This window comes from Nymphalis io, chromosome 6 (assembly GCF_905147045.1).
Source record: "Nymphalis io chromosome 6, ilAglIoxx1.1, whole genome shotgun sequence".
Classification (NCBI taxonomy): domain Eukaryota; kingdom Metazoa; phylum Arthropoda; class Insecta; order Lepidoptera; family Nymphalidae; genus Nymphalis; species Nymphalis io.
Genome location: NC_065893.1, coordinates 11429157 through 11454950, shown reverse-complemented (window position 1 = coordinate 11454950; position 25794 = coordinate 11429157). Strand labels below are relative to the sequence as shown.

Genomic DNA, 25794 nt, shown 5'->3' with positions numbered 1-25794 from the left:
CCAAGAAACAAAAACAGACGGACAGGCAGCGTTATTTTTGCGTTTATAATATCAATACAGATTACACTTTTTAAAATAAATTTTAAACAATAATTCTTTTAAAACATTATAATACAATGAGATCGGCGTACCCAAGGCAACAGTAACGAAAAAACAATTTCATATTTAAAAAAAAAAACACCGTTTTCAATGACTGGAAAGTAATAAAATGTCCAAAATACGCCATTAGAAAGAAGATCACGTTCTTTCTATCATAAAGTCAGAAGTATAATAAAATTCCTAACAATATCACGTATACCACTCAGATTTTAAGTAAAAATATCGTTTTAATAATTTTATTGTAATCATATCAATAACATAACAAAATGTTTCTTTCACCGCTACTTGTTAATCTGAAGTATTTTTTTATATGAATATATGTTATTGTAATATATTTTATTTTGTTTCAATATTAATATATTATAGATAATTAAAAAGTCGAGATGGCCCAGTGGTAAGAACGCGTGAATCTTAACCGATGTACGTGGGTTCAAACCCGGGCGAGCACCTCTGAATTTACATGTGCTTAATTTCTGTTTATAATTCATCTCGTGCTTTTCGGTGAAGGAAAACATCGTGAGGAAACCTGCATGTGTCTAATTTCATCGAAATTCTGCCACATGTGTATTCTACCAACCCGCACTGGAGCAGCGTGGTGGAATAAGCTCCAAACCTTCTCCTCAAAAAAGGGAGAGGAGGCCTTAGCCCAGCAGTGGGACATTTACAGGCTGTTACTGTATAGATAATTATTTAAAGAATATACTGGGCCACAGGGCAATCTTTTGAACAGCGTGTTTTTTCTAAAACTAGTAATGTCTGTAGTTTTTTTTATTGAAGTTTTTTTTTTTTCTAGTATACTTAAAATAAAATACGAATATATATAAGTATATATTCTTGTGTAAGCATTTATAGTTTATGTAGTAAATCTACTACACATATATTATTACACTCTTTCTTTGTTTAAATATACCGTCGGTAGATACAGAAGCTTGTTACTACGAATTTAACTTCTGATTAATTATCTAATTTTCATACATACATAGATATTTTAATTGAATATTTCATTATAAATAGGTCTATGCCAAGTACCATAAAACCAATTAGACGAAAATAAAATATGATACATATGGTTTAATGATGCAATTATTATTTTCCTTTTTCTACACAGACTCCTGTGCCGACGTATTATATACCTTATTAATGTAAGCAAATATCACCGTCCATATTGGCACCTTAAAACAAAGCGATATTTGATATGCTATGTAGTCGATTAATAAATTATTATATATTCCGTCGCAAGTCGCCATTCAAAGTTAGCACTGTAATGTCGTCGCAATAAATAAATATTGTAAATTATAATATTACAATACATATGTATATCAACACCCAATTGCCTTTTCATTACATCAACCACAAGACATTTTAGGCAAACTCCTATAAATCCTGAGATTTAGTTACACAAAACATATCCTGTCGAGTCATCTGACAGACACAATCATAACATATCAATCATAACAACAATATGTTACAACAAACCTAAAACCCAGCAGTCGAATCCGGCTGCGGTAACATCATTCTTTTTTATGACACACCGTAGCATTTTTACGCGGGTCATCCCTTAAATTCTTTTTATTGCGACCCTTGTAAATCATTGTGTAATGCTCTAGTGTATTATCGTGGGGAAACTTCATTATGGCCGGTTTAATGGTTCGAAGGAACGATAAAATCTAGATGGTGGACGGGCGTATAGTAATAGCGAGGGTGACTATGCTTTTCAATATGGTCGTATAATGTTATTTTTATGTGATGAATGAAATAGAATGAATGTGTATAATATAAAATGATGATGGAAATCATTTTTTTAAATTTATTAAAATACAAGTTTTCACATATTTCCAGATTTATAGTTGTTATGTTGACTTGATTTTTTTTATAACTAGCTGCCTGCTGTTATAACTACTGTCTGCTTCACAGAGCATTAAGCTAATATACATTGGCTCACTCACTCAACCTTTAAACCGGAACACAACAATACTAAGTAATGCTATTTGGCGGTTGAATATGTTATAAGTGGGTGGTGCCTACCCAGACGCTCGAAGTCCTACCACCAATAAAACATTTTTATACGTTGTCTATTATTTGATCCATCATCGTGGTCACCCTAGTAATGGCGGGAGATATATCACGTGCAATTTGTTGCGATAGCAATAGGTGGCTAGAGCGAATTGTACTTTATTGCGCCATAAACCGAGATGCGTTGTAGCCAGCGCTGGCTACTTTAGGGAAAGTCAGCTTTTTAATTTCTTTACCTCAAGGTTGAAACCAACCGCTAGATTATCACTTGCTTATGTATAATAAACAGTAAAAGCCTATTATATGCTGTATTGGAACTCAAAGGATAGAAAGCGTTGATCTTACCCGAAGTTGAAATCCAAGCAAATAACCTAGGATATACAATTTTCAACAATTTTTTTTTTCAACAAAAGGATAAAATGAGAGTTATTAATAAACATAAAACAAATAACTTTCGGAGACGCTCACTCGCCCTACAGTAACTTTGCTAGCATCAGAATGAGAAAAAAATTCATCGCGAAAAAGGTTTGCATCATTTGAAAAAAAAAACAGAGACAAGGAAAATGCAAAGGCAAGTATATTTCGTATTTCGCAAGTAAAGTGCACTCTTAATACGACATGCTAGCTTGAGCTTTGAAAGGTAATACTTTGAAATATAAAGTACCTTCTCTTATTCTTATTTACGCAAAAACCCATTTAATTTTATATTTTAGTTCTACATAACATGATAATGATATGATAATGACATTATGTCATAAAGCTGCAGTTGTCAAGTTTCTTGGTTCAAGCCTCGGGTCAGGCCTATAAAAAGTAATTGGATTTTTGGCAGGACGTAAGTTGGCAGTTTTTTAGTATGATAGTGAGTGAGCAAAAAGAGCACACAGAGCACTTGTCTACTATATAAACTAGGTGTAATGCACCTAAAAATAAAAATAAAACGAAATATGACTAGTGAAAAAATAAATCAAAGGGCAAACGGCTTGCATATTATATTTTCTTGAGGATTGTAGTCACCAAATAGGTTCAGATATGCATTGTGCTCGTTTAAGATTTTGTACAGACCAGTTACTTTCTAAAGCAGTTTACGTGGACCCCTGACAGGAAAATTTCGTTTTAATCTGGACGTTAAAAAATATTATTAATATTATTTTTATTATGTTGCGATGTACATTCAGCGATGTACTCTAATAGTTTTACCGATTTAATTTCACAATTGAGGAGATTCATTTTCAATTTAATCTAAATAACAAAAACATAAAAAAATTTAATACGGCTTTTGATCGAAACCAAATTTTGTATCAATTTCATGACTCAGTGGGATTAGTGACCCCCTGTAGAGGTTTAAGAGGCACCCTCTATACCCTTAAGCTACAATATTGTGTGATGATAAAGCGCAGATACGACAAAATATTTTACTTGTCAAGAGCATTATTTAGTAAAGAATGTATCGTATATCTGCTATATGAGCTGGGATGTCCTAATGTATATTAATTAAATGGTCGGGTCCGGCTAAGTACCATGGGCATAGTCTCGTCTTTATTTACAAAAAATGTCAGAAAAGCTGCATGTTCGGATGAAATTTAACCACCAACCAGAAGCCGGAACATTGAAACCAGCGAGCAAAATCAACTCTTTAAAACCAGATGATTTTATAGTAACGAGCTTAGAAAATTATTGTATATTGTATATTATTTATATTGTGATATTTATTATTTATGTAAAATGGCCTGACATAGACATATAAAGAATATATGGAAATTGACATCAGTTGAAGATTTAAATTCAGTATCACTTTTATTTATGTAATATGTCTCATACTCGGTAGATAAGGTAAACATGTACGAAAATGGATATGTATCAAAAATTCTGCCACATTCATTAAATGTTGCCAACTAAATCGATCAACATTGTGCAATGTCTACTAACATATTCCTAATAGAAGAGACCTTCACCTAGAAGTGTCATGCACCCATTTCTGAATGGCTGCTTTTGTTGTCTATTAAACAAAGTTATTACAAAAGGAATAAAATGTGTGTTATTTGAGAAGGATAGTAGCATCGCCTTATTATTATTAGGATAGTAGGCCTATCGAGGTGAAATTATACCGATTTGCACATCTGTCAGCTCAATCTTTGGTCGTCAGAACCCCCGTGCGGTTTCCCCGCAGGCTCAAAATATTACTGGAGTTATTATTTTCGAGTGTAAAACTCAATAATAGCGTAATGATGAAGCAAGTTCGATGTAACTGATTGCTAAGGGTTACGCTATTCACGTTTCCATCATAAATAATGATTTTATGATTTCGATAGCATTGTTATCAATACATCAACACAATGCCAGAGTATATAGAAAAATTCTGTGTGAAATATATATACTAAATGTGAAGATTTTTTCGTTGGATTTATAGTTCTTGCAGTGCCTTCGTAATAACAGTAATAGCACAGGTTGCTATTGCCTGATTTGCCTGGATGTGTCCACTGCATCTACAAGCTAAGCCCTTTATTATTTATTTTCTTGTATAATGTTTTCCATAATGTTAGTATGTTGAAAACATTGGTTGGCAAATTGGCCATGATGGTAAATGATCGCCATTAAGCATCCCTTATGTCTTCAATGCTCTACCAACCATTGAAACTAAAATGGTATGTCCCTCGTGGATGTACATTGGATCACTCACCCTTCAAATTTGAGCACAACAATGCTTGATACAGTATAACTGCTTAGCGGTAGTAGAAATTCTGATGAGCAGGTGATACGTGCACATGTAAATACATACTATCATATACATAGATTTTGAATTTTTAACAAAAATAAATGATTCAGATAAAATCGATCATAATCTTTAGCAATACAATGAAACAATAAACAAACAAACTGACACAGAAATATCCCATAAACTATTGCGATATCAACCTAGCGTGTTACAGCACCATTAGTCAATTGCCAAATCAATGGTCCATTGTATGGCTGGCATTAAATTTGTTACCGCCATAACTCATGGGGACGAACCATAATTCCACATACAAAAGACCACCAAGAGCGTATGATTAATGCCTCCTGTAAGCCCTTATTGATATGTTGGTCACTATGAGTTAAATACAATTAGGTTTTTAGATGGGAGATTTGACGTGACTTTGAAATTGAAATTGAAATTGAAAGTGTTACCATGCAGTATGATGAAATAACATAGATTAGTTTTTTTACATCACATCAGTCATTGGGTTATATAATTATTATGCTATTGATATTGAATTCATGATATTATTGAATAAAAAGGCGCTTTTAGTCGAATTTAGGTGATATCTTAACACATACATATCCGATTGTGATGGACTTTTATAGATTACAGTGTCAGGACGTAGATACGCATAACAATAAATTTTGAATAAAAACTTATCCTTAAAATATATTATCATTTCCTTTTATACTAAGCATTTTTTTCCGTACAAGCAGTTTGCTTAAAGATTTGCTACCAGATTAAAAGAATAACAAAACTATTAAAGGCTTAATACTTGTGTTTGTAAACGTAATAATTTCTCATATACTTATAATATTTATGTCGGATTTATATATTTTTATGTATTTTGATATATAAACATACAAACTTTCTCGGAACGAGGTTGTTTAAGCAATACAATTCTTTTGTGGCATATTTTTAATGTTTTGAAAATTTTACATGTTTTTTTTAGATATAACAGCTATTTTATATTCACAAAAATATAATTGGTATTCTTTGTTTTCTCTTTATGCATTTTATATATTTTCTACCTATCATTCGATGACGCTGATTGATGTAGGAACTATTATAGACAACGCTTTTGCCTCTACTCAACTCTCAAGCGTTTCGTTATCGTGCATGCAATAACCCTATGTCAATGTCAAAACTTATTGCCCGAAAACATTTTTTAGCCTTTTTTATAAAATTAGCCATCATACATGGTCTTCTAAGAAATAACAATCAAACACTCCTACAAAACCCACCAATTTATGTTTTTTTCTATTTTTTTTTTATTTTTATATGCGCCGGGAGGGCTAATGACTCTACTCCACCTGATGGTAAGTGGTAGTAGAGTCCAAACGCAACGACGGCCAGTACAGTCGGGAAGAATGTTCTACACTAGCCGCTCCCACCTTGCCGGCCCGCAAGATGCGTGTTCACGCCTTGTTTGAAGGAACCCGGGTTCCTTAAAATCTGGCCCTAATCGATACTAAAATTATAAATGCGAAAGAAACTCTGTTTGTCTCTTTAAAAGCCACTGAACCAATTTTGATGATATTTGGTATGGAGCAAGCTTGAATCTCAAGGAAATAGTCTTTTGTTTACCTAATACCTGCCCAATCCCTATAACATGCGGGCAAAGCCACGGACCAACTTGGTAATATTCCAATACTCTGGTTTGGTCTGGTGGCGAGTGAGCTAATATGAATACAGACACAAGTGACATAATATCTTACTTGTACATCCCATTTTTTCAAGATTCTGTAAAATTACAATGCCAAACTATACTCGTCAAGGCATGCGAAAGCGATCCCGTGGCGCTCCTCGTTAAGACGGAAAGGGTACCGCTGGTTTTTTAGTGGGTATTCCGATGTTCGGGGTGCACTCGGCGCCTGGGACACCGGCAAGACCCACATACCACTCCACTGTTCCCGTGGGAGAAAGGCGTAACGCGTTTTTATAGCGTTAAAAAAAAGTGCCAATCTATACTCAGAAAATCATTTGTCCTGGCTATGAACGCACAGCCAAACTAAGTCTAAAAATCTGAAATTCTGAGATTATTGTTGATTGGAAGTGTCAAAAGAATAACTCATAAATACAGATTCTGCCCACATATTACAAATTGTCTGCAATAAATGTCAAATTACCCAAACCGTTATTTTCCGTTCCGTTAATTATACAACACAATAATTAGTTCTAAGCATTTTTCTTCATTTTCATTTCATCAAGTGATAGGATCTACCGGTGATAGGGCTTTGTGCAAGCTCGTCTGGGTAGGTACCAATCACTCATCAGATATTCTACCGCAAAACAGCAGTACAACGTATGGTTTTGTTCCAGTTTGAAGGGTGAGTGAGCCAGTGTAATTACAGGCACATCTTAGTTCCCAAGGTTGGTGGCGCGTTGGCGATGTAAGCGATGGTTATCATTTCTTACAATGCCAATGTCTATGGGTGCTGGTGACCACTTACCACCAGGTTCCCATATACTCGTCCGCCTACCGATTCTATAAAAAAAATTAACAAATGATAAATAAATATAGGTATTCACAATTTACAAACACAATGAGAATATCAATTTCATGTAATAATAACTCACAATAAATCTACGCTGGGGTAGACCGGTGCTTTGCGGCTTAATAGAAAAGCGATCGGTAATTCGGAGGGCGGTGCGTCAAGTGGAATTCATTGTTCAATAGTGATGTCCTTCAGAATAAATTTCATCGATAGTAAATAAACAACATTAGATTGAATTAAAAATAGGATATTTATTTTGATTAAATGTAAAATATGTCACAAAAAAAAAATAAGATTACAACAAAAAAGCTATTTATGAAATGAAAAATAAAATTAATCTTCAAATAATGCTACTTACGTATGAATTACTATATATTAATAGGCTGTGTTGTATCAATTTATTCTACGATAAAGAGCATAATGGATTTAAAAAAATCGTTTTGTTTATTTATTGAAAGGTTTAAAGAATATTATTCCATTTTAATTTTTTTTTAGGAATTTTTTCACACACGGCATTCTGATCCCAAATTAAGCTTGTACAAGGCTTGTGCTATGGAAACCAGACAACTGATATACTACATATACTACTTTTCACACCCAGGCTTAGGACAAATGGGTGGGAATTGAACCCACAACTTTCGGCGTGAAAGGCAAGTATCTACCAACCACGCCAATCGGCTCTTCAAATATAAAAAGTAATAAGCATTTTATATAAAGTAATAAGCATACAAAGAAAAAAATCTTATTTTTTATGGACTGGCTGGCGTAAACAGAACACCTTACCAAAACTTCATCAATAGCTTAAAAGAGTGATTCTTAACCTTTTTTTTGTTGCGGTACACTTTTAACGATTTCAAAATTTCACAAAGAAAAATATAAGTTTAAAAATTATTTACTTACTACACACTGCTTAAAATAGATTACGGACCCAATATAATTTTATATATTTAAATTACTATTCCTATTAAAAGGATTTTTCTTTTTAAAACATATTATTTAATAATATTAACATAATTATATCTAAAATTTGGCGGCACACTTAGAATTTCGCAGCACACAAAAGTGCCGCGGCACAGTAGTTGAGAATCACTGGCTTAGAAACTTAAAATGCGTAGCAAACATGTAAACACTATTTTTTATTTATTAAAAAGATTATTTCAGTAATTTACTTTTATTGACGTCATTCTTTCTGAATATTTTTTTTTTTATAGAATAGGAAGGTGGACGAGCATATGGGCCACCTGATGGTAAGTGGTCACCAAACGCCCTTAGACATTGGCATTGTAAGAAATGTCAACCATCGCTTATAGCAAATGCGCCACCAACCTTGGCAACTAAGATTTTATGTCCCTTGTGCCTGTAATTACACTGGCTCACTCACCCTTCAAACCGGAACACAACAATATCAAGTATTGTTGTTTTGCGGTAGAATATCTGATGAGTGGGTGGTACCTACCCAGACGAGCTTGCACAAAGCCCTACCACCAGTTTATAATTTCAATATGGACGAGTATATAGTACGTGAAAGTTTAAATCAAAGTTTATCATACAACCCTATGTATGCGGAAATCGCCAGCGGCTCGTATCTCAACGGGGTCACTAATCGCATTTGCTCATCCTGCCTTCCTTTGTGATGCAAAACTGTGGTTTGGAGATAAATTAATAAATGGAATACTATTCATATCGCTACAATGATTCAAGCCACACAAGGCACGAATATTGTTCGTAAAATTTCAAGGAAATTTATAAATAATTTGTATTCTCTGTATTTTACGTGTTATTTCAAAAATATATTATTTGATTCAAGAAACCAGCTAAATATGATCTATTATAGTTTTAACATTTTCAGAGTTACAGAGTTACTACAGTACACGTAGGACAATAGTTAAGTAATTGTTATGACGTCTATAGGCGTCAATAGTTTTTATTTTATATCCTGAAAAAACATTTAATCTCACGGGGCTTAGGTATAAAAAATAATGTCCTCCAGACCAATTTCAGCCACGGCGGCCATTAGCCAACTTAGAGATTAGCCAACTGCGCAGGAGATATTACAGTAGATTTACAATTGTGTGCGCAAACACAGGTGCATTCTCTCTTCCCTAGCTCTCATAATCCGATGGGACCGCAACCCGACAGGACCTGAAAGAATTCAGGCGCAGGACCAAATGCGTTACTTTGCGAGGCGTGTACACACTTCCAACTTCCAGACTCCGGGCTGCCACTTAGAATTTTCTGACAGAAAAACAACTTTTTACTGGCCAGTCCTGGGAATTGAACCCAGGACCTCCGGGTTTACGGCCTTACATCTAGCCACTAGACTTTTTGTTTTGGTATACAGATGACACGAAATTTTTTTAATAATTAAAAAAAATCCTTACTATTAATAACTTGTGACAAAATACCGAACTAATTAATGTGTTAAGCTATCGACGGAAGTAAATGTTATATGTTCATAACCTCTTAGCTTAGAATCAATTATATAGTCAGCAAAGAAAAATAATCTTTGAGGTTTCGTACCCTTTTTTTTAATGCTGGAAAAACGCGTAACGTGTTTCCCACACGGGAATTGGGGTGTATGTGGGGCTCGCCGATGTCCAAGGCGCCGAGTGCGCCCCGAACATCGGATTACCCACTAAAAAACCAGCGGTATCCTTTCCGTCTTAACGAAGATCGCCACGGGATCTCTTTCGCATGCTACTGTGAAGGCCTCAGCTTTTCAGAAAAGCTTTTGCTTCTCTTGCCGAAAAACATAGCAATGAAAAGTAAATCCTATTTTAGCATATACATGTTTAACATGCTATATTACGAATTACGTTAAAGTTTACTAGAATCATTATTTTTAATACAGTGACACCTGTTTTTAATCAACTGTACTAGCTTGCAATAATAAACTGCTGTCAGATAAAAAATATTTCAACAGATGGTGCTTACATATGATGAAATAATTTATTAAATAGAGAATAGTTTTATGTATATACAACCCTAAAATTCAACTACATTATTTACGTTTTCGATAAAATAAAAAAACTCAAAAATTAATGATGGATTGAAAGCATTATTTTCTAACAAACGCCATCTCTGTAAATCTTAGTGAACTAAAACAAACGCCGGTCCGTAAGGGCTCCATCTTAGTGTTTTAAGTATTGTCCACGAGATGGCAGTTGGGCCAATGTGAACCACCGATTGGTTGGATTTTAATAAAATTTAGTATTTTGTACATTTTATTTACTCAATCTTCAATTAAAAATGTAAAATAGATGTTTATAATAATAATTGTAATTTCCCCTTTATTTACGTACAAAGTGCTTTTGTAATAGAAAAAAACACAAAAATTCTGTATAAAAACTGAGTAATTGAAAATATTTCATAGCAACAAAGCAGATTAATTACTATTGTATTACTATTGTACTTTTTCGTCATAATAGCCTATGAATATACCACTGATGTGCTAAGGCCTCCTTTACCATTAAACACTATATAACTAAGCACATGATGACGAAATCTATATGGGTCTGTTGACATTTTGCCACATAATACAAAATTTCATAATTGTGTTTTTTAATTAGCTTTCAGTTCGTTCTTAACATAAAAGCTTAAAGATCATCTCTATGTACATAGCATAAGAACATTTGATATTAAGCACCTTTTCGATTATATGTCCCATTTTTTTTTATATTCGTAACTCTTTCTTGTAATGCCTATGTTTAAGAACTGTACGATAACCTTCCAACTTAAGCGATTTGTGTGAATAAATTTATAATACGTCTATTCTTACCTATTTAAACAATAAATAAATATAGAACACTTTTCTTTATAAAATAATTCTATGTTTTTTATTATTTCTAATAATAATAAATTAAGCAAAGAAGTACTTAGTACGTGTCCGTGGCGTGTGTATACTCTCAAGGACATAAAAAGCATGACGACAAAATATTCCGTTTGCCATCACGGCATACGAATCGGTATTTCCTCGAGGTGCGTCAATAGATGTTTTATATCAAAATCATTAATTATGAAGCATTTACAACTCATAAACCTTAAGCAAAGAACTTGACGGAAAAGGTGCACTGGTGTAAGGCTTTGTCCTACTCGTATTTTTAAGTGCCGCACCATTGCAGTTAATATAGTTCGAAATTGGGTGTTTTAGCTTATTATCAAGATAGATAAATAACAGGCACAAAGGATTATAATGTAAATCGCGGTAGGAATAAATAATTCGTGGCGCAACTGAACTGATAGTAGATTGACATTTATTATAATTCTGTAAAACCTACGTGAAGTATATTAAGTTTTGATTGATAATTTAAAACATAATTATAATTATTTTCATTAAGGCCTCAATTATTATATATGAATATGAATTGAAAATAGCTTCTGTAAAATCATGACCGCGTGGAATGGTGGCAAGAATGCTAGCAGTATTTTCACGTTGAATCGCAATTCTCGAATCGATCCTCTTGGCGGAAATTCACCCATGCAGGAATAGTTAATATTTTAGTGCAAATGTTTATAATGGTCTTTTGCAATCATATGCCCATTTAATCGTTTGTCTTTCTAGTATAAATTAAGTGGTTAAAATACTATTTAAAAAACAAACTTTGGTTTATTTATTACAAGGTTTTGCCCGTGGATTTGCCAGCGTGACAGGTGCTAGGTGAGAGAACAAAAACTGTTTATTACACCTACGTATAGATAATGTCTATGTTCTTTCTTAGGGATCAAGCTTGCTACATACAAAATTTCATCAAATTCGTTCTGTGGATTATCCAAGAAAACGTAACAGACATACATGGTTACTTTCGCATATATAAAATGCGTATAGATTAAATTAACAATACTTTTCTACTATATCTATATATTTATATATATTATATATAAATTTTTTTAATATATATATATTTTAAAAAAAATTTTGATTAAAAATACAATTTTTTTTACAATATCATCATGGAGAATTAGCGCGTTACAATCTTTAAGTAGAATCTCTAAGGAGAATTAGCGCGTTACGATCGCTGTTTGTTAATATCATATCAATATTAAAGAGTTTCAATCAACTGAAATATACTCTTATAACATGTAATATTTGCAGACGAAAAATTTCGCCGTAATTGTCGTATTAATTGAGGTAAACATAAGCAAGGAATGATTAAACTTATTTGTTGCGAAAACGAGATTTAGTTATATTCAAATAGAGGCATTACCGAAAAGGAGATGTCACACGTACATACATAATCAGCAGGTAAAGCTTGTAGTCCTAAGTCTGACCTCTGTTCGATTTACCGACATAAAGGATTAAAGGATTTATGGGAGTAAAGAAATAAAGAGTGCACTCGTGTTTGCGCACATACTTGTGTAGAATAATACGTCCTGCGCGATTCTTAAGCGAGACCATCTAACTGCGCAAATTATGAATAACCGTCGTAATCGAAATCAGACACAGGGTCATCATATGAGTGTTTCCGTTACCAGTAAAGCTCTATGTCTATATATGGTAAAAATAATTATATTAAAATGTCTATTATTTGTGTATAAAATGAGCATACGAATATATAACTATAAAATAATACCTCTTGATATGGCCTACAATGGCTACCTATATATTTATCAATTACCCAAGTATAACAATTATAATGACACGTGCACTCGGCAATACATGTCTAAGGCTTTAAGTGGGATTGTTATTGAGAGAATAGATAAATAGGAAACAATACACGACGGTTAAATATATTGCCAACTGGTGGTAGGACTTTGTGGAAGCTCGTCTGGGTAGGTACCACCCACTCATCAGATATTCTATCGTAAAACAGCAGTACTTGGTATTGTTGTGTTCCGGTTTGAAGGGTGAGTGAGCCAGTGTAATTACAGGCACAAGGGACTTTATATCTTAGTTCCCAAGGTTGGTGGCGCATTGGTGATGTAGGGGATGGTTAACATTTCTTACAATGCCCATTTCTATGGGCGCTGGTGACCACTTACCATCAGGTGGCTGAAGTGCTCGTCCGCCTACCAATACTATAATAAATAAAAGTATTTCTTCTACGCATGAAGAAGAACGATGTAATCCTTACTTATACAAGATCTGCAAAGTTTGATACTAAAGGCATTTAATTTCTTCACTACCTTATCAATGCAAGAGTTTACGTGGTACGTGGATGCCGTAATATGTGTGCTTTACTTACTACCTTCACTGTTTAAATTCGCTCCCATCTTCAGCAAGTGTAATCGCTGCTACTTATTGACATTTTGATGGTGTATTATCTTACTTGTTGTGGGCTACTTTACGCTTTTGAGCAGCAGAGTCTAACTCACTATTCTAGATTGCTTTGCTACCTTCTGGTAAAAGTGTAATCAACATTTTTCTAAATGTGAGAAAATATTTAAGCTGAATCACTTAGGTGGAACTTGCTTAAAAATCAATTGTAAAATTTGATCCACACACTAGCATACTAGTAGTAGTAATAGTAAGTGATATTAGATAAAAGTTTGTAAAACTGTTTTATCTGCTTATGAAAACAATAATACAATTATCTAGTATTATTATTAAGTTGATTTTATTTATTACATTTTATAATAATAATAATAATAATTATAACAATAATATCCTGGGACATTTTTCACACACGGCCATCTGATCCCAAATTAAGCTTATACAAAGCTTGTGCTATGGAAACCAGACAACTGATATACTACGTATACTACTTTTCTTTTGTAAATACATACTCATATAGATAATTACACACAGACTCAGGACAAACAGACATGTTCATGCACACAAATGTCTGTCCTGGGTGGGAATCGAACCCACATCACCTTCGGCGTAAAAGGCAAGTATCTACCAACTACGCCAACCAGCTCGTCGTAATAACTATCGTAATATATTTTTGTCAATTATTATTTAATTTATTTCATCAATAAAATAAATCGGCAACTGACTAATAGATTGCAATTATGAAATCCGTTTGATAAGATAATAATACCAAGTTGATTTTTGTAACATTTGAGATTATACTACTATTATCGTTAAGATTTTATTTGAATACATAATTGCTTTATCGCTCATATCTATTTACAGTATGTTTTTAAGCGAGAATGAAATACATGTGAAAATAAACATAAAAACAATTCATTCAATAGTCTTAGTTAACCATCGCTTTCATCACCAATGCGTCACCAACCTTGGGAACTAAGATGTTATGTCCCTTGTGCTTGTAATTACACTGGCTCACTCACCCTTCAAACCGGAATACAACAATACCAAGTACTGCTGTTTTGCGGTAGAATATCTGATGAGTGGGTGGTACCTACCCAGACGAGCTTGCACAAAGCTCTACCACCAATAAAAATTATCTTTATAACGTTTTTTCCATAGAATAGGTACAGGCGCTTGCAAAGTTTCTGTTAGTACATACTAAACAAGACCTGTACATTTCAAATTAAATTACAAGATTCCGTCTTAATAACCAGATATTTCGAAGATTGCTTCCAAAATTCATAACAAAGAGTAGTTAGGAAACGGGGGAGGGCAAGTTCTGCGATCACTTGACTGACGATACGCTGCTATTCCTTGACACTGGTTATTTTAGAAAACTGAGAATTTTGAGACTAAGAAAAAACTAAAAATTTTATTGACCAAACCCTGGTAGCCTGAAGCCTAGTAGGTGGAAGCCAGGCTCGGATATGCAGCTTTATAGGTATTAGTAACTACAACTGACCAGCGAGGAAGAACGGCTTTTCCATTACAAAATGTCATTGTTCGTTTATCGTCCAAATTTGGACGGTACATTTCATTTTCTTTCATCAACTATTTAAAACTATAAGTATTAATATTCAACACCCGAAGTATGGAACATAATTAACTACCTACCTGATCATTATAATTCACTTCATCACGATGTAATTAGATAAGACAACGAAATAATCACAACTTTTTTATTAACCAATACGTAAGAATGTTTTGTTATCGTAATTATTTTTTGTAGAAAAAAAAAAACGACTCCGATCATTTGTGTGTGATCAATTTGGCAAGCAAGACGGGCATATAAAAAGTGTTTTAATGAAGGTGATATAAGTTAATAAGGTACCGTTTTATTCTTTACGTATTTTTACTGTTATGTTATTTATGATAAATTTATCTTTTATTGTGTAAATTATACATTTTTAGTATGTGTTAAGTTTTAACCGCAATGTGTGAATCGTTTAAATATCAATAGATTCGTTAATTTTTTAACTTCAGAATTTCATTAATTAATTCTTAATAAGGTCGCTTAATAGTCAATAGTAACAGTTAATAAGAATTTGAAGAAGTAAATCAGCCTCTAAATATTTAATTAGATGAACAATAAATAATAATAGCATTCTTTTTATTGGTTTTAGTACACTTATCTATAAGAAATATAATTATTTCTCTTATCGATATCAGGATGACGAACAAAGTGCGACAAAGGTCGCACAGCAATGGACCTGAGGTAAATGAAAAGGTAGATGAAGAACAAAAAACAAAATATTGGGATCCTCTCATAGATGGAGTAAGATGGATAGAAAAATATTCAGAACCTTTGGAGAAATTCTTCGAAAGATTACCAGAATTTATAAGCACATTTATAGCAACATTTGCCGTTTTCACATTCGGTGCTACACTGAGAGGTAAGAACATTAATTTAATATAGATAATTATTATTTATAGGCCAGCTTTTGACCGTTGTATTGCCTGATATTAAGCATCGACACGGTCTAGGATGTAGCACGGTTGCCTAGAAGAAACCTGTGTACTCTGGATTTGATTAAATTGACATAAAAGTACTATTATAATCAAAACATCAGCATTGCTATTCTGTAAAAATTCTTCACTTCGTATCTTATTAGTGAAATGATGAAAGCCGACCTATGCTTATACTTTATTCTGATACGCTTTAAGTCAAAATCCTTTATTCAGTATAGAAGCATTACACTTACTTATTGATTATCAAATTAGAAACTACAACTGGCTCGGATGTCGGAATTGTTGTTAAGTGCTATAATTATTATAGCCAGTACTAGTAGTAATAGTAGAGCCAGACTGCTTCGTTGGTCTAGTGGCTTGATGTAAGGCCGCAGACCCGGAGGACCTGGGTTCAATTTCCAGGTCGGGCCAATAAAAAGTTATTGGGTTTTTCCGTCAAAAAATTCTCAGTAGCAGCCTGGAGTCTGGAAGTTGGAAGTGTGTACACGTGCCTCGGAAAACACGTAAAGCCGTTGGTCCTGCGCCTGCACTCTTTCCGGTCATGTCGGATTGCCATCCCATGGGATTATAAGATTTATTATTATTATTAGTTAGCGGCTAGTGCAGAACGTTTTTCCCGTCTGTACTGGCCGTCGTCGCGTTTGGACTCTACTACCACTTACCATCAGGTGGAGTAGAGTCATTTGTCCTCCCGGCGAATATATAAAAAAAAATGAGAATAGAGAGTGCACCTGCGTTTGCGCACAAACTTGTGCACTATAATATCTCCTGCGAAGTTGGCTAATCTCTCTTGAGATTGGCCTAGAGGACATAGTTATTATTATTATAGTCAATATTGCTTTCATCGGTCGATTTCTACGGCGAGTTTTAAGTTTGTTGTAACAGAATAGTTCTACAGGATACTTGACATGAAAATAGAAGAATATTACACCATGGCGTAATGTAAGATCTGTTGTTTGTCTGTTTAATACAACTGCAGTAAAGTTAATAGCATTATATTATATCAAACATATGTAGCATATATTCATGCTTTACCAGATTCATTATTCAAGGATAAATTGTAAACAGATGATAAGACTTGGATTAGATTTATTTATATTTTTTTCAGGATGCTTCGGAAATTTACTGTGAATAATATATTTTTGAATAATTCGTTTTCTTTAATGTTTCTTTTATCCAAATTTATTTGATTATTTTACTCTATATAATTTGCATTCATATTGTTTGGTTAATTATTTAAAATGTTGATCCAAAAGAGCTTGGATCCTATATAGCACACCTACCTACTCATATTGTAAAAATTGTTAATAAGTGTATTGAAAACATATTTTTTATACAATAATCAAATTCATTTAAGTATTTAAAGGATTTACGTAATTATGATTTCAATGAGTATTTACTTATCGCGACGATACTTATTATCTTAAATGTACTGGTATTGATTGAATATTATCTTTGCGAATGTGAATTGAAATTGTGGTATTAGAATTTCAGAATAATTTTATGCTGTTAATAGAAAATTCAATCGAAGGGTATAAATCAAAATAAATATTTTTAATTAGAATCTTATAAGCGAATTTGCGTCGTTATCTTATCAATAAACTTGAACCTACTATTGTGAGACTATTGATTCGAAATTTGGATTCTGAATAAGAAACTTGCAAGAAACGTATTACTTATTCTTTTTTATCATTTATACTTATAACAGGTATCTCTTCTACTGGTGGTAGGGCTTTGTGCAAGCTCGTCTGGGTAGGTACCACCCACTCATCAGATATTCTACCGCAAAACAGCAATACTTGATATAGTTGTAATCCGGTTTGAAGGGTGAGTGAGCCAGTGTAATTACAGGCACAAGGGACATAAAATCTTAGTTCCTAAGGTTGGTGGCGCATTGGCTATAAGCGAGGGTTGACATTTCTTACAATGCCAATGTCTAAGGGCGTTTGGTGACCACTTACCATCAGGTGGCCCATATGCTCGTCCACCTTCCTATTCTATAAAAAAAAAGTAGTTAGTATAAAATGTCGCAGAATGGTGAAATTAATGGAATTGGAAAGTCTTTGGTCTTCTCCTTTTGTCGCTGTATTGCGTAAACAATTTAACAATGATACTCACTTTCAGTCATCAGTAATTTGTCTACGAAAGAAGAAGACAGGGCATTGAGTTACTAAGCAATTACTATACAAAGTTTATTAGTAATTGAGTTAGACTCTAAGCACAAAATGGTTGTCAGTTTTGTCGGATTTTGATGGTTTTTTTAATCGGTTATTGTCAGCAATTAATATAAATATTTTTATTAATCATTTGACCTTGCCATAGTAACAGATTAAATTGATTAATATCTTCGTTTTAATTATTTTATCATCATATTATAATTTTTGGTGATATATTTTTAAAGTAGTAAATTTTCCGTCAAAACTTTTCGTCCTTTGTTTTTTGGTGAAGTGCTTTAAATTTTATTTTCTCGGTTTATTCTATACAAGATTATAATATATAATTATGATAGTTATAGTGACAATAAGCAACGTAGATCTATAAGAGATACAATAGAGAGTATAGCCAACTGGGCAGACAATATCATGGTACACAAGTATGTGTGGAAGTAAAGCAATAGAGATTACTATTCCCTCACTATTGTAATCTGATGGGACGGCAAACCCGATACGACCGGAAATCGTTTAGACGCAGGATCGATGGATTTATTTTCATTTCGAGGCACGGTAGTGTAAACACTGTCAACCCTTTTGAGGGCTACCACTGACTACTACTGCTACGGGCCAATAATATTTTTACTGGCCCGACTTGAACGTGAGACCTCAGTGTCTGCGGCCTTATAAGCTAGACCGAATATTCCGTTACACTGATATGATAATAGTCTAGTGTTTCATTATCTGTTTACATTAAAGTTATATGCCATAATTTAAAGTACCATTAAATAACCAAAATATCGAGCACAAACAATGCCAGTTAGCAAATTTTATTAAGTTATTGATTTTGAACATTGTCATAATGTTTTTTTAAGGTTATCTACAGGTCGCGCGGGTAGTAACCGTGACGTATCAGACATTACTACCTGTTAATTGCTGATGAGATTAGATTAAACATTTTTTTCGTAAATGAATATCAATATTTTATTTAATACAGTACTGACCCGTGGTTCTGCCAGCGATAATTTGGAGTATACTCGATTACATTTCATATCGTCGTTTGTGGTTACTACTCCGCTCCTTAGGGTCGTAGCATAAAGTTATTTGGTCAATATTTTTCCTTTCTAATTCAAACAAGTCTAAGAGTTTTTGAGATGAGCGCTCTCTTGAAAACGAACCTCTGAGCTTTATAGTATACTAGTTGTGCTGGTAGATGTAATTATTGTGAAGGAGAATAGATCTTTATAGTATTATTACTGAAATAAAATACATAGAGCCAATGTTCATTCTGAATAACGTAGCTTTATAATGGTAAAAATCATTTCAGTAATTTAAAAGTTAATGGATTTGCACAAAATACCACCAGTTGAAAAAAATACAGAGCCAACATCTTTCTCAATACCTAACCTCTATCTTTAATCTTGGTAGGTCAACTTGTGCTATCAGATGTATGTCATTTTAAAATCATTAATTTGTTTACATAAGCAGCTTACTGATTTAAGAAGATAGACAAACAGATGTGTTCATAAATAAAATATAATAATAACAGTGTACCAATTGGCTGGTAGTGAAGTTTGACAAAATAATTTATTAATTGTCGATTATCTGATCCGGAATTGAAACACAGTCTCATGATCAGCAGTCAAATAAGCTAAAATCTAGATAAAAGAGGCTGATATACTTTCACACCATAATTTTTTTTTAAAGTAGGGAAACTGCCGATTTTCGATAAATAAACTAGGCACATCAGACAAGCAATTACACTCACTTATATTATATTTAATTATATTATGTAAATAATTATAAAATGAAAATTTTATTGTAATATAAAATTACAATAATTGTAATATACAATCAAATTTTCATTTTATTATTATTTGACATCTTAAAAATGATATTTAAATTGGTTAAATTTTGTTAGAAATTATTTTTTTATTTATTTTATATTTTCGATAGATTATTTTATAATCGAATCCCTTTGTCACAGTATTAATACATGCTGAGTGTTGTCTTTTCACAAACGGTTTGAACTCGAGTCATAACTACGCGCCTCGAGTTCGGTACACACTCGGTACACAAAAGTTGGTGCTGCCAACTGTTTTTGAAAAAAATAACGTATCACATTTTTTAAGTAGGGAAAAGTAAAGATAGCATTTGGAATAAAAAAATATTTTTAATTTTTTTATATTATTTATTTCTTCTCTTGAAGAAATATTTTTGTGTGCTTCTAGTACACACTTAAAGTTTTATTATCCTCAAATTTTTGGAAGCTATCTTTACATGCCCATTTTAAATTTAAATAAACATGCAACTCATTTTTTTATTACATTTATAGATGTCATGTTCCTCGAAGTATCTAAAACAGTTCAGTAATTTTCCATATAAGAGTTTCATTTACATCATAGTAAGAATTGTAAATAGAATAGCAAAAGTGTAAATTATATTTACCTAAAATGAGTAGAATACGATATTGTAAAGTATGGTTGGCAACCTTAACTACAGTCGCGAATCAGCCGCAGTGTCGTTTTGATGATTTTATAGGTAGTAAATTTTGTAATTATAATGTAAATTTTAATAGGTTTTTTAATAAGCTACTAATCAAAAAACACAAAATTTATTTTTATTGAAACCTTTCTATTTATAAAAATAAGTTTATATTTATAAAAATAATTTATAAAAATATAATATTTACAATCGCAATACTAGAAAGAAACTCAAGTAGGTAGATGAAATTAAAATACTATAGGCGGGCAGCCCTATAGCGTGTTTACGTACGGCGCGGCTGTAGGTACTTATTTCAAGGACAGAGTAGACTGATTTGGGTCTTTATTATTCCTTTAAATAATTATTTGAAGGGAATGTTAAAAAGGAAGATAGTGGAAAAAATCTCTGATTCCTTTATTAAGCGCTGCGTATTTAAGACTTTGGACACGAAGAGTCTCATTATTATTAATATGATATTACTTTCCAGGAGAATGGGTGGTTATACTAGTCACAGCTTTAAAACAGATTACCGGACAAACCCAGACGGTCCGTAATATGACAACGGAGGAAATATACAAGATGTTCACGTCAGAAAATTTAAAGATGGAAAATTTCGCCTTTATTTTCATATCCGCCCATTGCGTGTCGTTTGGCACGTATTTTGCTATAGGCGGCTTTTTACACGTAAGTTATTTTTTGATTAAGCAATATGTGATTACAGATAATAAATTTCATAAATCGTATTTTAATCTGATAGAGATTGATGACTTATAAATTTCATAATATATGTATTATTGTAGAAAAAAACTTCTATTACGGAAAGAGTACTATTTCTGTAATAGAAATACTTTTAAGAACTTTATAATAATTTGATCAGCAGAGTGCTGATAATAATAACTGACAGTCTAGCTTATATGATTCATGAGATTTGGATTTCACATATACTATTAAATCTATTATTATCAACTCAAAGAAGTTGATTTATACCGTTTCTTAAAATAAAGATTACTCAAAATAAATTACCTAATAAGTCTAAATTTATTCTGTAAAAAAGCCTCCCAAGGCTAGTGTGGCATAGTCTGTAGGGCCTTACTGTAAAAAGTCGAAAGTCACTGCAGATAACGGTCGTGAAAAGTCAGAAAGTAATCTGCGATATTGACCATTATACCATGACCATAAACTCATCAAAATAGTACACCACATGTACACTTACACTTTAGCGATTGGAAAAAAGAGTGAGGCATGTTATCCTATACTTAAATACAAACACGGAATTGTAAATACGGCCAACGTGCAAACTATGTATTGAGAATTTCTTGACCGAAATAATATTCAATTGTTATTTTGATAAATATAGTATGGGGATTGGAGAGTGACGTAGGTTACTTTTTATTTGGAAAAAAGTTTGTTCGTCCCGTTTTTACATTACCGTACATTATGTAAGATAAAAAAGACGGTAACTTAAAATTGGATTTCCGAAAATCTACTACCGGAGATTTAAAAAGAGAACATCTGCGGTGGCTTTAATAGACAATACTTCCGCATTTAACTATGTAGGATTTTTTATTTATTATGTATAGCCTTCCAAGTTCCGATGTATATGGGTTTTGAAAATAATTAATCTGAAATATGCAAAAGCTTTAAAATTATACATTACTCATAAAGTACTTCAACTTTAATTTCTTAAAAATACTTCAATAAAGTCGATAATTGCTAACAAAACATTACGTCCAGCAAATTTTAGATAGTAGCCTGTACAAAGCAAAAGTATGCTATATATTTTTGAGTTTTATTGTGAAAATATAAATACCGATTACCAAATTTTTCATTATCTTTTTCACGCGTACAGAATTAGTACTTATAAGACTATTTATACTTCATTATTTTAGATAATAAAATAAAAACATTCCGTAAGTACTTGCGAACTTTATGAGTGATTGCATGTTGTCATAAATATTAATCAAAATATAATTACAATCGTTGAGGCAATAGAAATAACAGTGTACTGTGGTAGCTATTATCTAAGAAGCCGAGATGGCCTAGTGGTTAGAACGCGTGAATCTTAACCGATGATCGTGGATTCAAACCCGGGCAAGCACTACTGAATTTCATGTGCTTAATGTTTATAATTCATCTCGTGCTTGATGGTGAAGGAAAACATCGTGAGGAAACCTGCATGTGTCTGATTTCATTGAAATTCCGCCACATGTGTGTTCTACCAACCCGTATTGGAGAAGCGTGGTGGAATAAGGTCCAAACCTTCTCCTCAAAAGGGAGAGGAGACCTTAACCCAGCAGTGGGACATTAACAGGCTGTTACTGTTACTGTAGCTATTATCTGATAGGTATTTAGAAGTGACGCAATTTTGAAAAAAATAAGAAAAAATATCATCGCTTATTTTATTTTAAAAAGATTTTAGTTTGTTTTAAAAAGATGATTAGTTTATTTTAAAAAGATTATATATTTTTAAGAGATACTACATCTTTTTTGCGTTACTGTAACCATATATACACGAACATTCGATAATTAAATCTATGGATTGTTACAAAACGAATTAACGCGGTGGAGTGCAGATTAACGCTGCAAAAATGAAAAACTTTTGGCATTATATCGGTATCTCAGCCATGAAGCTTATTAAGAAATACTCTTATGCTTAATATTTGTTTAATATAAATAAGAGATCAATGGTGAAAGAAATTTTATTTTAAATTATTTAAAAATAATTCAATTTGTACCATCAATTATAACTGCCTAAATTTTCTCATCTACATCTGCGTTATGAGACTTATAGGCCATTTGATTTATCATCGGAATCATCGAAATAGTTTCCAACACTGGTAGAAATATAACTATATAATATATTGTTTCAGTGGTATTTTTACGTACGAAGAAGACATTTAGCACATGAGTGGAAGATTCAGCCAACCAAATGGTTGTCCCCAGAACTTGAACGACACGAGATTATGATTGGAACGCTTTCTCTTATCGTAACTGGATCTTTCTCAGCGTTTCTCGCTTGCTACATCTACAACGGAAACCCATCAACCGTGTATTACCAATTCGATGAGTTTGGCTGGTTGTGGTTCTTCCTTCAGTTTCCAATAATTTTCATTTACAAGGTGTGTATACTAATTTTATTTACATTTAACATTAAATAAATGGTGTCCGGTATAAAATACGAAAGTTTTTTTTTTTTAAATAAGCTAATCCATCAATACAATCATCGTTTTGCACATCAACAGGTTGTATAGTGTAACCAAACCACTAGCAAATACATTTTTGAGGATGCTGCCTCCAGGCAGATGGCTGAACCAAAATTTTCCCATTCCTTTTTCTTACAGAATACATTACAGGGCTAACCCCAAAATACTGAAATAAGTGCAAGCATGATTAAACGACTGAATGGATGTATCTTTAAAGCCTTTAAATTGAAACTATCGGAAACTTAATAATTATTAAGTTTCCGATAGTTTCAATTTAATAGTATTATGTCATGCATTTTTTGCTTTTTAAAATAGTTTGAATTAACGTTTGCTCTTTTGTTTAATTTATTGCAAGAAAGCATTTAACGTAAATTCATTTAAAATGGGTCTTATTTGACATATGATGTGATGTTATGTATAACAACAACAATATCTGTCAAAACTAAAACTTTTAACTTTTTAATTAACTTAGTAGTTCATGAGGCAATATAATACAAAAATGCTTGAAAAATAAATACTTATTTTTCAGGATTACACCACTTATATTCTTCATCGTTTGTACCACACGCCATGGCTGTACAAGCATTTCCACAAACTTCATCACAAGTATAAACAACCGACTGCCTTCTCTGTGACTGCGATTCATCCCGTGGAGATTATGCACGTCCAACTCACAATGTGCTTGCCGCTCTTTACTATACCTGTCCATTGGCGTAAGTATATAATCTACTAGATGTAATATATATATATATATATATATATATATATATATCGATAACTAATTTAACCTGAAAGATTTCAACTAATTCAATTTATGCGTATATTTGTAAATTGAACCCTCATTTCACAATTTTTTGTCACAATACAAGAGATTTATTATGACAAACTATGGTGCTCACAATTAATCAGTGTTAGAATATTTACATAAGATCCAAAGATTGTAAGACCGTTAATTATGTTTCCAGTATCTTTCTCCGCTGTTGCCATGTATAACTACTATCACGGTATTATCGACCACTCCGGTATCAACTTCAAAGCTCAGTGGTGGCAGCCTTGGCAACCAGAGGCAGAATTCCATGATAAGCATCACGAGTTTTTCCATTGCAATTTCGGCTTCAATATGTCTCTATGGGACAAGGTACATTTGTAACACTAATTAACAATTCATGACATCATCAATAAATATCAAAAAGTATAATTACCTAAAACTGCTTATCAAATCTTGTACAAATTTGAATAAATAATTATGATAAGTATAAATCTATATTTTAGATCTATTGATAAAACATATGTTAAATTCGTGACGTGTCATGCGTTAATCGCTCAGTAGTCTATAATCTAATCATGAAATTGCGAGCCTTAACCGATAGCTTTAGGTCAAGTAGTATATAATGAGATTATATATAATTAATGACAATTGTGGTGTTACACCACAAAAAATGTTACAATTGTTACATTATGTCATTTACTTCACAGTGGCACGGGACAATGAGAAAGACGAATCGAATATATACCGAAGAAACCTTCCATGGTGAAGCACCGGATATAGATTCGCCAGAAGCTAAAAAGATGATTGAAACAGATCCTGACGTCAAAGAGTTTGTTGAGCAAACAAAAGCCAGTTTAAATGATAAATAATGATTTGATTCGAAACCAGAACAAGATATGGAAGGCGAACAGGAGTAAAAACAAGTAATTACTTGTTAAAAAGATTATGAAAAGGGTAGATATGTAAGTTATTTTAAGTGCTACGTCGAGGTTTATTAAAGTTATTTAAATTATTGAAATTTGTTTTTTATTTTAATATTTTTGTTCCAATCGTTTGAAGGTATGATTTGATTCAAAAAATTCATATATTCATAACGAACCTACAAGATTTTGCGCGTAG

At 32.6% G+C, this 25794-nt stretch overlaps 1 protein-coding gene across 1 annotated transcript; it reads left to right on the top strand.

Moving 5' to 3' along the window:
* Positions 1–15770: 15770 nt before the first annotated feature.
* LOC126769239 (uncharacterized) lies at positions 15771–25544 on the top strand. The gene is made up of 6 exons (XM_050487877.1): positions 15771–15993; positions 21191–21387; positions 23574–23822; positions 24436–24619; positions 24872–25044; positions 25383–25544. Exons 1-6 carry the CDS (start codon positions 15771–15773, stop codon positions 25542–25544), a joined length of 1188 nt encoding a protein of 395 aa, XP_050343834.1.
* The last annotated feature ends 250 nt before the right edge of the window (positions 25545–25794 follow it).

Excerpts from the sequence above, each read along its gene's own strand:
- LOC126769239 (XM_050487877.1), top strand. The coding sequence starts at position 15,771 with ATGACGAACAAAGTGCGACAAAGGTCGCACAGCAATGGACCTGAGGTA. Across the intron at positions 15,994-21,190 it reads ATTCGGTGCTACACTGAGAG|GAGAATGGGTGGTTATACTA; the intron begins GTAAGAACATTA and ends ATTACTTTCCAG. Across the intron at positions 21,388-23,573 it reads CTATAGGCGGCTTTTTACAC|TGGTATTTTTACGTACGAAG; the intron begins GTAAGTTATTTT and ends ATATTGTTTCAG.